The sequence below is a fragment of the Lipotes vexillifer genome, unplaced genomic scaffold (genome assembly GCF_000442215.2).
Source record: "Lipotes vexillifer unplaced genomic scaffold, Lipotes_vexillifer_v1.1 scaffold629, whole genome shotgun sequence".
Classification (NCBI taxonomy): Eukaryota; Metazoa; Chordata; class Mammalia; order Artiodactyla; family Lipotidae; genus Lipotes; species Lipotes vexillifer.
In genome coordinates this window covers 728,199-741,202 of record NW_006774188.1, presented here as the reverse complement: position 1 = coordinate 741,202, position 13,004 = coordinate 728,199, and the positions used below count along the sequence as shown (strand labels likewise).

General features: G+C 42.8%; 1 protein-coding gene across 1 annotated transcript in view; it reads left to right on the top strand.

Moving 5' to 3' along the window:
• Positions 1-13,004, top strand: part of GARIN2 (golgi associated RAB2 interactor family member 2) — a 35,954-nt gene that overhangs the window by 7,387 nt on the left and 15,563 nt on the right. The window contains exons 3-6 of the mRNA XM_007449019.1: positions 4,000-4,085; positions 7,884-8,059; positions 10,816-11,012; positions 11,714-12,230. Coding sequence (XP_007449081.1) covers positions 7,901-8,059; positions 10,816-11,012; positions 11,714-12,230 — 873 coding nt within the window. The 5' untranslated portion in view covers positions 4,000-4,085; positions 7,884-7,900. The remainder of the gene's footprint in view (positions 1-3,999; positions 4,086-7,883; positions 8,060-10,815; positions 11,013-11,713; positions 12,231-13,004) is intronic.

The following is a 13,004-nucleotide window of genomic DNA, read 5'->3' as shown; positions in this document are numbered from 1 at the left end:
ATAGTTGCTTGCTTAGTTAGATGTATAAGACACTTAATGGGCCTAGTGAAAGGCATAAATTATTGGAAAAATATAAACTGTGATTGTGAAAACGGACGCACAATCCTGGTAGGACACAGTGTAACAAAGGAGTCTGTGTGTCTGTGAACTGAAGCTAGCTCTGTGTTCCCACCATGGCCTACTGCAACACTACATTGCTTCTCTGCTTTAAGTCACACATTAATTCAAAACATATTTACTGTAATTCCATAATATATACATTCATTGACCCTTTAATGTTATTAAGCTATTTTTAATACTAAAATTTACTTTTTATTTGAGTTCTATATTGTAGGTCTCTACTGCACATGTAATAGTAGTAAAGTAAGATAGTATGAACTTTCATAAAGAATTTGCATAAATAAGCTTTGTTTTACTTTTAAAATATTTATATAGAATCTACAAGTGTTCAGTTTATTAATAACATAGCAAATTTCCCTCACAACATCTTTGCTCTGACTTCTCATCAAAAAAGCCATGTTCGTATCATTCATTCTCTGACATGCAACAGTCACAGGGTTATACAAGACAGACATAAATGCACTATTCATGCTTTTCATTTATCCTGATTAAAAATTTATCCATGGATAATGATGAAAATGTTCTAAAGTAGGATTATGGTGATGGTTGCACAACTCTGTAAATACAGTAATAATCATTGAATTGTACCCTTTAAATGAGTGAAGCTGACGGTATGTAAATTATCTCGATCAAACTATATTAAAAACTCATCCATGGATAAAATTATTAGGAAAACAAAACTATCTGTAAAAGTCCAGCCCACACAAAATTAGAGTTATTTTGAATCACCAAAATTAATAACACTATTTCTGTGTGGGTTGCTCATTGGCTAAGCGGGCTGCAGGCTGTGAGCTGGCTGTCAGGCTGCCCTTCTGTGATCTCCCCACAAGAAAGCACAGCAGAGCACAGGAGACTCATCAGAGGGAGAACCTTGAATCATCCACTACCCTTTAACAGAAAACTATTTCCCAAACATTGGTTGAACCATTGGGTGCAATTCGTTTTGGCACATCTTACAAGAGACTGTGATGTTCCAAATAGGTCCACACCATGATTGGTAACTGCTGTTTATTAAAATATCTAATGTCATGGGAAAATATTAGTATATATTATATTATATATCTAAAGCAATTTGTAAACCTGGAAAGATATGAGATATATATGGATATATATATATATATATATATATATATATATATACCAAAACTTTAATACTATCTCCAGTTATTAAGAGTGGTAAGAGTGGTAAATAGTTAACAGCTGACCCTGCTTTTGGACCACTGACAAAATGTGTGGTGCTGTGCGTGTGCACAGCCACACAGCTGGTTTCACAGAATGATTCATATGCCGTAAGAGCAGTGCTATCTTGATTAATTAACCAGGATAACTGAAGAGGTTAGGGGTGGAGGCTTTGGTATACAGAGAGATAATCTCAAATCACAGTTACAACAAAACTAGTTAAAATTCGGCACACATTTACCATCCATACACATAATTCAAAAGTATCAAAGTATTTCCAGAACAAATATTTAGCAACAAACAATAAAAAGCATCAAACCAGAGAAGATAAAAGATATGGTTACATTCTTTGTTCCTTAGCTGACCCCTACCTTTGTTCCGGGGTTCAAAGGGGACAAGAGGGGCCAGGCCTGGTCTTGGCTACCAATCCCCTGGAGCCCTTCCTTCTCCTTGGTTCTCTCCTCCCTCTCTGTGGCCTTGGATCCACAGCTACGCCTGCTCCCCTGGGAGATCATCCTCTCTCTGGAGGAACTGTTCTCAGATCCAGGGATTCTGGAAGCCACACAAATGACTGTGCTGCAAAAGGGCCACAGGGCACATACGGAGTAGCATGTGTTTGTGAACAGTAGTCATACCCTTCAATATGTGGATGTTGTCACTTTGTTAAGTGATTTTTTTCCCCAAAAATGTGTACTCTATCATCCACTTGTGGATGAGCAAGAGTTGACTACTGTGTTTTATCAAATCTGAGATCCATCAATTATAAGATACATCGTTATACTATGGACCACTGAGAAAGAAAAAAAATGCAGCTAATTATATGATTCAATGCTTTCTTACTACTTGGGATTCTTCCACACAATATTTATCTGTCACTCTCTGTGCCCTCATCCTCTGTGCATTTCTTAGAGGAGTGCTCCGCTCTGGTCTCTTGGACCTTCTTCCAAGCCTCTGATGTGCATTCTGCAAGTTTTATACAGAAACTTTCTCAATCTTACAAGCAGGTGTCAACAAAAGATTTTCAGGTACCCACTGGGAACACATTTTAAATGGCAATTAAATGCAACCCATGCAGTACAACCAATGTACATAATTTAATGTGAACAACCATGACTAAGTCCATGCAGGTACAGCCAAATAACAACCACCATGCAATTGTCTCTGCCAGTGGAGAGTGATCACAAGGCATACTCCATTTCACAGTTTTTAAGCAGAGGAAATTCCTTCATTCCTTAGAATGAATGGAACTTGGGAAATATGAAGCTAACAGTGATCAAGAAGAAACCCAGCTCAGCAAACACTGAGGAGATTATACTTTTGGACACAGGGTCAGGTGTGGTGGACCAGCACAAGCAGCTACAGGTGCTCACTGTGCAATAGCCATGCTATTCAGTGTTTTTTATACATTGGTGCATCCAGTGGTCCCACCACTGAATTGAGTTGGGTGTTGTTTTTTTTTTAATTTCTTTTTTTAATATATATATATATTTATTTATGGCTGCGTTGTGTCTTCATTGCTGCGCGCAGGCTTTCTCTAGTTGCGGCAAGCGGGGGCTACTCTTCATTGAGGCGCGCAGGCTTCTCATTGCGGTGGCTTCTCTTGCTGCGGAGCAAGGGCTCTAGGCGCACGGGCTTCAATAGTTGTGGCATACGGGCTTAGTTGCTCCACGGCATGTGGGATCTTCCCGGACCAGGGATCGTACCCGTGTCCCCTGCATTGGCAGGCGGATTCTTAACCACTGTGCCACCAGGGAAGTCCCGAGTGGGGTGGTTTTATCCTCATTTTATAGATGAGGAAATTGAGCTCAGGGATATTAAGTAACATGCCAAGGTCACCAAGTAGCAGGTGACAGAGCCCAAATATGAACCTGGATATGTCTGACTCCAGATTCTTTATATCCCCACCACACCAGTTTCCATACTGGCCTTACAGCACTTGAGATCTGAGAGCAATTATAGTTGTAGTTCACCTGGTCCCAGGTATTCCTGAAGGGGTTATTTCAGAATTTTATGGAGAGGAAAAAGGATTGTCTATAGTGTCTGCAACCACAATACGGTATGAGAACTACATACTAGTGACAAAATAGTATGAGCATATGTAAGTGTATACATGTACACAACTACCAGTTGGGATGGTAGAGAGTTGAATGGAGTGCTCTGGCTCTTTATAGGAAGACAATAACCCAGGCTTCTTATGACCCTCCATCGCACAACGGTTATTTGAGTCTATATTACTAGCTTTGTCACATTATCAAATATCCTCATGACTATAGGAGCCCAGGATTTCACTTATTTGGCAGTTTCAGGCCAGCTATGGGCTACGGACTCATGACTGTCTGATTTCACTCACCAAAAACCGTGATTGGCACCATCACCAACAGCTCAGCTCAAATATAGACAGCAACCTTCTGACCACTAGTGTAATTAGAGGAACTCTTTTTTTTCTTTTTTAATTTCAGCATGGGCAAAAGCCTTTATTTAAATTTTTTTTTTTTTTTTTTTGGCCGCTCAGTTCCCTGACCAGGGATCGAACCCGTGCCCCCTGCAGCAGAAACATGGAGTCATAACCACTGGACTGCCAGGGAAGTCCCTAGAGGAACTCCTTTTAAGGCATGGTCCTCATGTAGTAAATGAAAGTAAGGATTAGTATTTTCTTCCTCTGTACACTTTATTTTCCATTTCTTGTCTCCTTCACAGAAGACTTCATCATTAAAAGGAGGAAGCCCAAAATGAAGTGAGTTAAAAACTTTGTCTCTGAGAGGACTGTGGCTTGACCCTGAGTTGAGGTAAGAGGTGATGGTGCGTATGGCTGCGGCGGGGAGGGGACCACATAGAGTTACACTGTCACATGCGCCCTCACCCTTGGTCTCTCTCTCCCTTCCCTTTCTACTTACTCCACTTTCCAGCCTTTCTCTTTCTCCTCTCCTCTTCTGGGAATGACGCTGTACCAAAGACATTGCTTACAGGGATCAGCTTTTCTAGACCTCAAGCAGGTACATGTGAACTGATAGTAGAGAGTCTGGGCTGATAGGGACAAAAGCGTAAGCAATCACAGCTGTTCTGGGAAGTAAAGGGTGAATAGTTGCTGTGATATTGCTGAACCAAGAGGCTGCCGACCTTTGCTTTCCTTCCTCCGTCATACCTTGCTCTCATCTAAAAATGCACCTTTCCTGTGATTTCTTGTCAGATTCTAGGAGATCCCCGTATATTTAGGCCCCAAAGAATCCAGTTGATGTTTTCAGCACTTGCTGTGTCCTCTGATTCTCTAAGGCAGCTTCATTGTTTCTCAACCACTCAGCGATGATAAAATAAATGCCTTGTCCTGCTGGATGTCACGGAGGAGAGAAAACCTAGGTGGCAATGGGTCATTGTGTGCCTTTTTCCTACCATCCTGTCACTGTGAGGATTCTCTCATTGCTATTGCAAAGCTCTCTCCTTGGAATCCTGAAGTGGCTAAATACAGCCTTTTGCACTGATGGCCAAACACTCAGAACTCATCCATCTCCCCATCTCCATCCTCTCGTCTATACCAGCGGTCCCCAATCTTTTTGGCACCAGGGACCGGTTTCATGGAAGCAATTTTTCCATGGACCGGGGGTGGGGGACGTTTTCAGGATGATTCAAGCATATTACATTTATTGTGCACTTTATTTCTATTATTCTTACATTGTAATATATAATGAAATAATTATACAACTCACCGCTGCCACTGGTCTGACAGGAGGCAGAGCTTAGGCAGTAATGCGAGTAATGGGGAACGTCTGCAAATACAGATGAAACTTTGCTTGCTCGCCAGCCACTCACCTCCTGCTGCGTGGCCTGGTTCCTAACAGGCCACAGACTGGTACCAGTCCATGGCCCGGGAGTTGGGGACCCCTGGTTTATACCTTCTTTTCCTTCCTCTTTCCTTGTATTATTATTCCCATTAAAATTTTTAAACAATCACAAATAGAAATATTGCAAGTACAATACAAAGACTTTTTTTTCCTGAAGCTTTCGAGAGTAATTTGCCAAGTTGTTGCCCTATTAGCCCCAAATACAATCAAGGGCATTCTCCTACACAGCCAAAATACAACCATCAAAACCAGGACAGGGGCTTCCCTGGTGGCGCAGTGGTTGAGAGTCAGCCTGCCGATGCAGGGGACACGGGTTCATGCCCCGGTCCAGGAAGATCCCACATGCCGCGGAGTGGCTGGGCCCGTGAGCCATGGCCGCTGGGCCTGCGCGTCCGGAGCCTGTGCTCCGCAACGGGAGAGGCCACAGCAGTGAGAGGCCTGCGTACCGCAAAAAAACAACAAACAAAAAACCAGGACAGGAGCATTGCCTATTACCACCACCTAATCCCAAGACCCCACTCAGCGTTTGCCAGTTGTCCCAGCAATGGCCTGCATGGCCAAAGGATCCAGTTCAGAATCACTGTCATGTCTCTTTAGCCCCCTTCAGTCTGGAACAGCTCTATACGCTTTCTTTGACTTTCGTTAGTTTGACATTTTTTAAGATCACAAGCCAGTTATTTTGTAGAATGTTCCTCAATTTGGATCTGTCTGATGTTTCCTAATAATTGGATTCAGGTCATGCATCTTTGGGAGGAATATCACAGAATGATGTGTGCATCTCGTTGCATCCTGTAAGGTGGTACATCATTTTGATTTTTCCCATTACTGATAGTGTTAACTCATCACTTCATTGAGACGGTGTCTGCCCGGCTTCTTCACTGTAAAGTTACTTTTTTCCCCTTGACACTGATAAATACGTTGGTGAGAGGTACTTTGAACTAAATATTCTGTTCCTCATTGAAATTTTAATTTACATAGAGTCTCATGGTCTCCTATTTTATTAGATCAATTCCCCTGCATGAACAAATTACCCATCTCTGCCACCGTCCTCTCTCCCTCTCGGACCCCCTCCTCAGGCTGCTCGGCCCTGGTTTCTTACACTGGGCTGCACCCCTTCTCCTGGTAATAGATGCCCTCTTGCCTCCCTTGTGTCCTGAGCTGTGGCTCCTCACTCCCCTCATTACAGAGTCCTGCCTCCCTTTGTCCCAGCTAATGGATTTAGGACTAAATTACTCAGGAAGGGAAGAGAATAGGAAGAAGGGGAAGGCACCTTCTGTTGTCTCTGGCTCACCCTCCTTTTCCTTTTTCCCATACGTCCTGACCTATCCTGACCCCTTGCACCCTTGCCGATTCTCATATCCATCTTTCCAAGCACTCAGGGCAGGACTGAACCTTAGGCCATGGCGTAAGCTCCTCTAGTCAGACTATGAGGTTCTGATTCCTGGTGTGGGGACTTATAAGCTGTGTGACCTTGGGTAAGTTACTTTCCCTCTCCAAGCCTCATGGTGTATAAAATGAGCATCTTAAAAATTCTACTTCATAGTGCTTTTAGAATCAAACGAGACAGTGCATGTAAAGCTATTATTGCCTCTGCCACAAAGCGAGAACTAAATATATTTTGTTGATTATTATTTTCCATCCTCTCTGTTTCAGCTGATTGTTGTTGTTTTATCTCTTTCTCTTTTTTTCCTGAATGATCTCTTCTGTCTCATTCTTTTTACATTTTGGCTCCTCTGGACTGTTTCCCTTTCTCTTGAGTTATTTCACTTTCCCTATGTTCACGTGTAAGATGTGCTGAAGGGGGGCATTGCGTTGTCACCAGCAGAAGGTCTGATGAGAATTCCCAGGGTCACACGCTCATGGGATAGCAGGCAGCGGTGGTCTCTGTGTCCCAGGCCCTGGCTGGGACAGAGATGGGGCATGTTCACTGCTACTCTCTAGCTTGGCTAGGGAAACGGAAAAAAGGATCTCTGAGAAAGGACTGAGGTGGAAATAAGCGTTCAGAACTTACTGCTTTCCAATTAAGGACCCTTCCTCTAACCGGCATGGAGTTTGTGAAGAAGGAAGAGTGATCTTTTGAAGGTTTGAACAGAATTGCATTCCAGGACCTGTTCCTTTCTTGGAATTCTGTGATTTCTGGTAGATGAAAGGTGAAATCCAATGACGTAGAGCCATTGGTGTCTACGGAAGCAGTTTCTGGAGAGAGAGCCAGAGCGACAGCAGGAGATGTACAGCTGTCAGTGACTAGATAGATACCCACTGTTCACTAAGCCTCGGTAGTGAGTGAATGGTCAGGAAGAGATGGTCTCAGGTTAGTATGGTATACCCTACTTACAGAAAAGAACTTTAGGCCCATGCATGCTGGGAAGGATAGAGGTACCATTAATTAGGAAGATGGAAAATAATGGTTTGGGGAAGGGGGATGCTGAGAGGCCTCCCCTAACCACCCTAACTAATTTCTGTTGCCAGCCCCATACCCCAGACACTTTTTATCACATGGATCTGATCCAGAGTCTTTGTAGCCCTTATCGTCCAACATCTTCTTGCTTACTCGCTGTTTCCCCAGAGACTGTAACCTGCATGAGGGCAGGCATCTTATTGGTCTTATTCACATGGATCTCCAGTGCCCATCACAGTCCCTGGAATGATAAAATTTGTTGAATTAGTGGATAAGTGAGGCGACTTAATTATTATATTAGATTTTCTCTGTCTCTGTTCATTGTATTTCCATTTCTTCAACTTCCTGAGGTTTATACATAAGCACAATGAAGAAGCATAACAGCAAGTCTACTACGAGAATCGGCGAGCAAGATGACATCTGTGTCCCAGGCTCCAAGCATCCAGGAGAGCTTCAAAATATGTTGGATGAAGGAGAATATGCCCCTTTTGTATCTCCTCCCATATTAGAAAGTAGTTTTATCCAGGTAAATAATAATTGAGCCCTGAATTAAGTTCTAATAACTTTGGTAACTAATTTTCTCAAAGACAACAGAAAATGTTGGAAAAATTGTTTTAACGTGGCAAGGGAATGTGTGATACAATTAAAGGGAACAGTTTGGGAACTTCAAACAACCTAAAATAATTATAATGTAAAAGGAAAATTCATTTCAAATTTTCCCAACAAACTCTTACCTAGAAATTCTGTCCCAAGTCTACTAAAATTTTCATTCTATCATAATCTCCCCAAAACTACACAAAGAGATTATAGTCATTTTTAGAATATTCTGCCACAGGAAAGCACTCAGATAACTCCTTAACTTAGGAGGCATTTTAAAGAATAATATCTATGACACAACTCGGGATTAAAATGCATTTTGGTTCTTAGTTCTGAAGGTAAAATATAATTGTCAAATTGTGCCAGGGAGAAAAGTTTCCTTCTCCTAAAAATGTACCTACATGATGAATGAAACTACACTTCAATGCATTTGAGAGCAGTTCTAACTTTCCGCTAAACATTCAACATTAAATTATTCAGACAGGGGCTTCCCTGACGGTCCAGTGGTTAAGACTCTGTGCTTCCGCTGCAGTGGGGTGCAGGTTCGATCACTGGTTGGGGAAGTTCTGCATGCTGTGAGGTATGGCCAAAGGGAAAAAAAAAATTCAGACGAAGAAACAGGGAAATGAGTTAAATGGTGTGGGCCATACCCTTAAACTTCCTGAAAATGTCACAACCAAGTCTAATGTGAAACATGCCCATTTAAGCAGCTCCTCGGCTGATTCTACAAAGGAGTGACAGGAACGACAACATACACACATTCTCTGCACTGATGGGAGACCTCCTCACTTCCAGACACCATAGGAGGGAGGTGATGCCTCGAAGAACACTAATGTTTAAGTCATGCCCCAGAAAGCATGTGATGCCGTGATTTGATGTTCTTTACCTTCTGTGCGCTTCTTTCCTACTAATAATCTTTTTATTTTGTTTTTCACACTTCTGCACCTTTTTCAAATAACCATTTTCAAGCTCTAATGAACACTGGGAGAGGCAGTCAGCACTCTATAAATCAGACATGGCCCCATATCTTAACTGGATATGTTATTCTCTTTAACACACACAACCTCTTGTGGTCGGTATGTCTTTGGCAGCAAGTTATCAAGGTTCCTGACTCAACTGTGAGCGAAAAAGAACAATTATCTCAAGTAGAGTGAAAGAACCACAGGACGTCAACTCACTCATGGGAGTCATCAGGGACCCGGGCTGTCTCTTTTTGTTCTGTCACCCTCAAATTCACTCCCTTCGCGATATCACATGCAAACAGGACATGACAGCTGCCAGCAACGGAAGGGATGTGTCTCATCCTTGAACTGTCTGTGAGGGCTTAGAACCCTTTCTCAGAGCCTCCAGGAGGCCCCCAGTAGTATCTCATTGGCCAGGGCCTGCTGAGAGCAATCACTGGCCAGGGGATGGAATGGATCACCATGACCAGTTTAGGTGGATCAGGATTTAGCTCCTCAGCTGGGGCAGCATCCCTGAGGGGTAGATACTGGACAAAACCAGAATTCCATTAATCCGGATGAATAGGAGCATGGCTTTGGGTAGGTAATCAATAGTGTAGGCTACAATCTCTTTCTAAATATATTTGCTTTTAAGTCATTTATTTTTTTTGAAGCAGTTAATGTACAGCTGAGAAATCAAGTGTTTCCCCTCTCTGGCTTCCTTCACATCCCTGTCTACCCACTTTCCAGTCTCCTCCTCTTCCAACTGGCAGAGATTCTCAGCCAGTCTATGTCCCGCATTGTTCAGGTCTCAGCTAGAGGTCCCTTCCTCAGGGGAGGATTTTCTGACCCTATGGTGAGGGTGTGCTGGAGCTGGCCGATTGGTAAGTGTTCAGGAAGTTTACAAGTCAGTTGTTAAACACAGCCATCATTAAGAATTAAATTGTATAAACTTATAAATAAAACTATTCAAAACAAAGGCAACAAGGGGTTTCCCTGGTGGTTCAGTGGGTAAGACTCTGCACTCCCAATGCAGGGGGCCTGGGTTTGATCCTTGGTCGGGGAACTAGATCCCACATGCCGCAACTAAGAGTCTGCATGCTGTGACTAAGAGCCCACATGCCGCAACTAAGACCCGGTACAGTGGAAATAAATAAATAAGTAAATGTTTTTTAAAAGTACCCCCCCCCAAAAAAAAACCCAAAAGCAACAAATACTCAAAACTCATCATTCCTATTATATTACTACATTTTACTATTATCTTGAGGTTTTGGATACAAGTTTGACTTCTGGGAGAATCAGTTGGTTGTATGGATTTAACATTAAGAGTATGGTATATCATTGTCTGTAAATTATGTGCTACTCATCTTTTATACCAGTGAAATTGATAATAAACTTATGAGTATCTCCCGAGAGACAGTGGTTACACACTTATCATCACACTATTGCCTTCCTCCTCCCAAGTCAAGTTTTCTGTGATGTGCTCCACAGCACAGCACCCTGAACTTATACTCAGTAACACTTACAACAACACTTAGTGACATACTTGTTTAATGTTCACCTTCCCCAGTGGACCCCACAGGTCAGAGATTGTGTCTGTCTATTCTCTGTGATATCTCTAAGAATTCACATGAACAAAGGCATCATGGTTCATTTCTCCTTTATTCCTACACTGCTTGGGTAAATGAGGTTGTCAGGGCCACACACTTTAACAGAAAACTCCTCTTCCTGTTCTCTGCCTCAGGTCAATAGGAGAGGTGAATCCATTTACCTTCATAACCGAGCCAACTGGGTGACTGTAGGCATCTGCTCTTCCAGTCCCACCCTCAAGACCCCCAACGTGATGCTGTTGGCACATCTGACACCCGCCGCCCAGAAAGATTCAGAACCCCTTAAAAGTCTTCTGACATCTCCTTCTCCAGAGAATCTGGTGCTCACCAGGTGAGTTACAAAGAGAAGAGGTTAAAGACCTCTCAGAACACATGCTTTACCCCTGAGGAGCTGAGAATAGAAACACAGATGACAGGTGGTCCAAGGGAGCATCTCACTTGTGCTCCCTGCTGCAGATGAGAGAGTCACATCCTTAAAGTCTGGGGAGATAGTTTGACAACCTGGAAGTCAAACAGGCCATTCAGTTTTCAAAACTTAAACCTAAGTAACAGGAATTGAAGGCTCATAATAAAATGCCTCTCTAGAACATTCCCCCCACCCTATCCCAACTTCCATCAGAATTAGCTCTGGTCTTGTCTCAAGCCACCAACTTGCTGTAGGACCCACAGCAAATCACTAACTTCTCTCAGTCTCAACCTTGCAGGATTAACTAAATGGGACAACTTCTAAATAAATAATAAATAGTTGATATTTTAGTTCATTAGAGTCTTAGTATGATTCAGGCCAGATAGCCCTCAGGAGCCTGATTACATGTACTAAAAATCAAAGTTTTGACCCTCAAAATCTAAGAACCAGACCTGGGAACATATGGCCACAAGAAGGTCCTGCCCCATCCTATGCCTGCCCCTCCCCAGGCCTGTCAGAGAGACACGCCTGTTGTCCTGAGTCTCACGCCACCAACTGCTATAAAAGGAAAGTCCTCATCATAGTTTCCAATCAGGCCTCCAGATGATATTTGCATTTGTCTGCAGGTTTCTCCCTCTGCAGTTTGTGACTCTTTCTGTGCATGATGCTGAGAATATGTGCATCAAAGTAAAGCTGGTGAGTGGCCGAGCCTACTACCTACAGCTCTGTGCCCCTGCATGCAAACAAGACACCCTATTCCGTCAGTGGGTGGAACTCATCTCCCTCTTGAATGAGGAGAAAGCCAAAGCTTCCAAAGTGTCAGAAGTCTCCAGCCTCTCAGAAATCAAAAACAGCACAGACATCACAGCGTCAGTGGACATCATGGATATTGCAGCCTTCACAGCTGTACAGACCCCACACCTGTACACATGTTCAGACCCCATCAATGACATAGAAAGCATTGATTTCTCAGAATTCACGGACATCACTGATGTCACCGATGTCACGGATATTCCAGAAAATGAGGTCACCGAGGCCCCAGATATAAGAATTGTCACAGAAGTCACAGAAGTCACGGACATCTGCAATGTCACAGTGGTGTTTGAAAATGATGACATACTCAGGGCCAAGCGGGAGGAAAAGGTATGTGACATGGAAGACTTTCATTCTCTAATAATCACTCTCTTTCACCTTCTTTGGTAAGCTACCTGACAGCGATTATCAAAATGCTATGGAACTTACTCTTAGTAACCTAATATTGAGTTCCGATACCTGAACCCTGGTGTAAAAGAGTCATAAGATGTTCCCTGAAACAGGAAGTGCACCATCCATACCATACAACTTAACCCTGTATCAGAAAGCTATGGTGGGATAGAAGGAACTTTGGTATCAGAGTCAGCAGCCCTGGGTTGGAATCTTGCCCTGCTGCATATTAGTTTGGCCAAGTCACTGAACCTGCATGAGTCTGTTTCCTCATCTCTCAAATGAGGATATTAATATCATGCAAGGGCTATATTAAGGTTTAAATGTACACAAAAATATGAAGTATACTGAAGGATGGGGTGAAATTTCAATAAAAAGTGAAGGTGGAAATAAGAAAATAAAATACCCAAAGTGAGCATCTTTAGAAAGGGCCAGAAAGTGGAAAAACACAGAGACACATCTGAGGATAAATCAGTTTGGCTGGAGCATAATATATGTGGAAAATATTAGGATATAGGATGGAAAGTTGCTTGCAAACCTTGAATGCCAAAATAAGTGTAGACTCAGTCCTTGGGCAAACCTTAGCCACAAAATCTCTGTGTAAGCGAGTGAAGGAGCTGTGCTATTAAAAGATTAGTCTGATGGAAGGATGGATTGCAGGTAAAGAGATCAGTGTGTAGACTGCTGCTGAGAAACCTCCGTGGGGCCCACAAC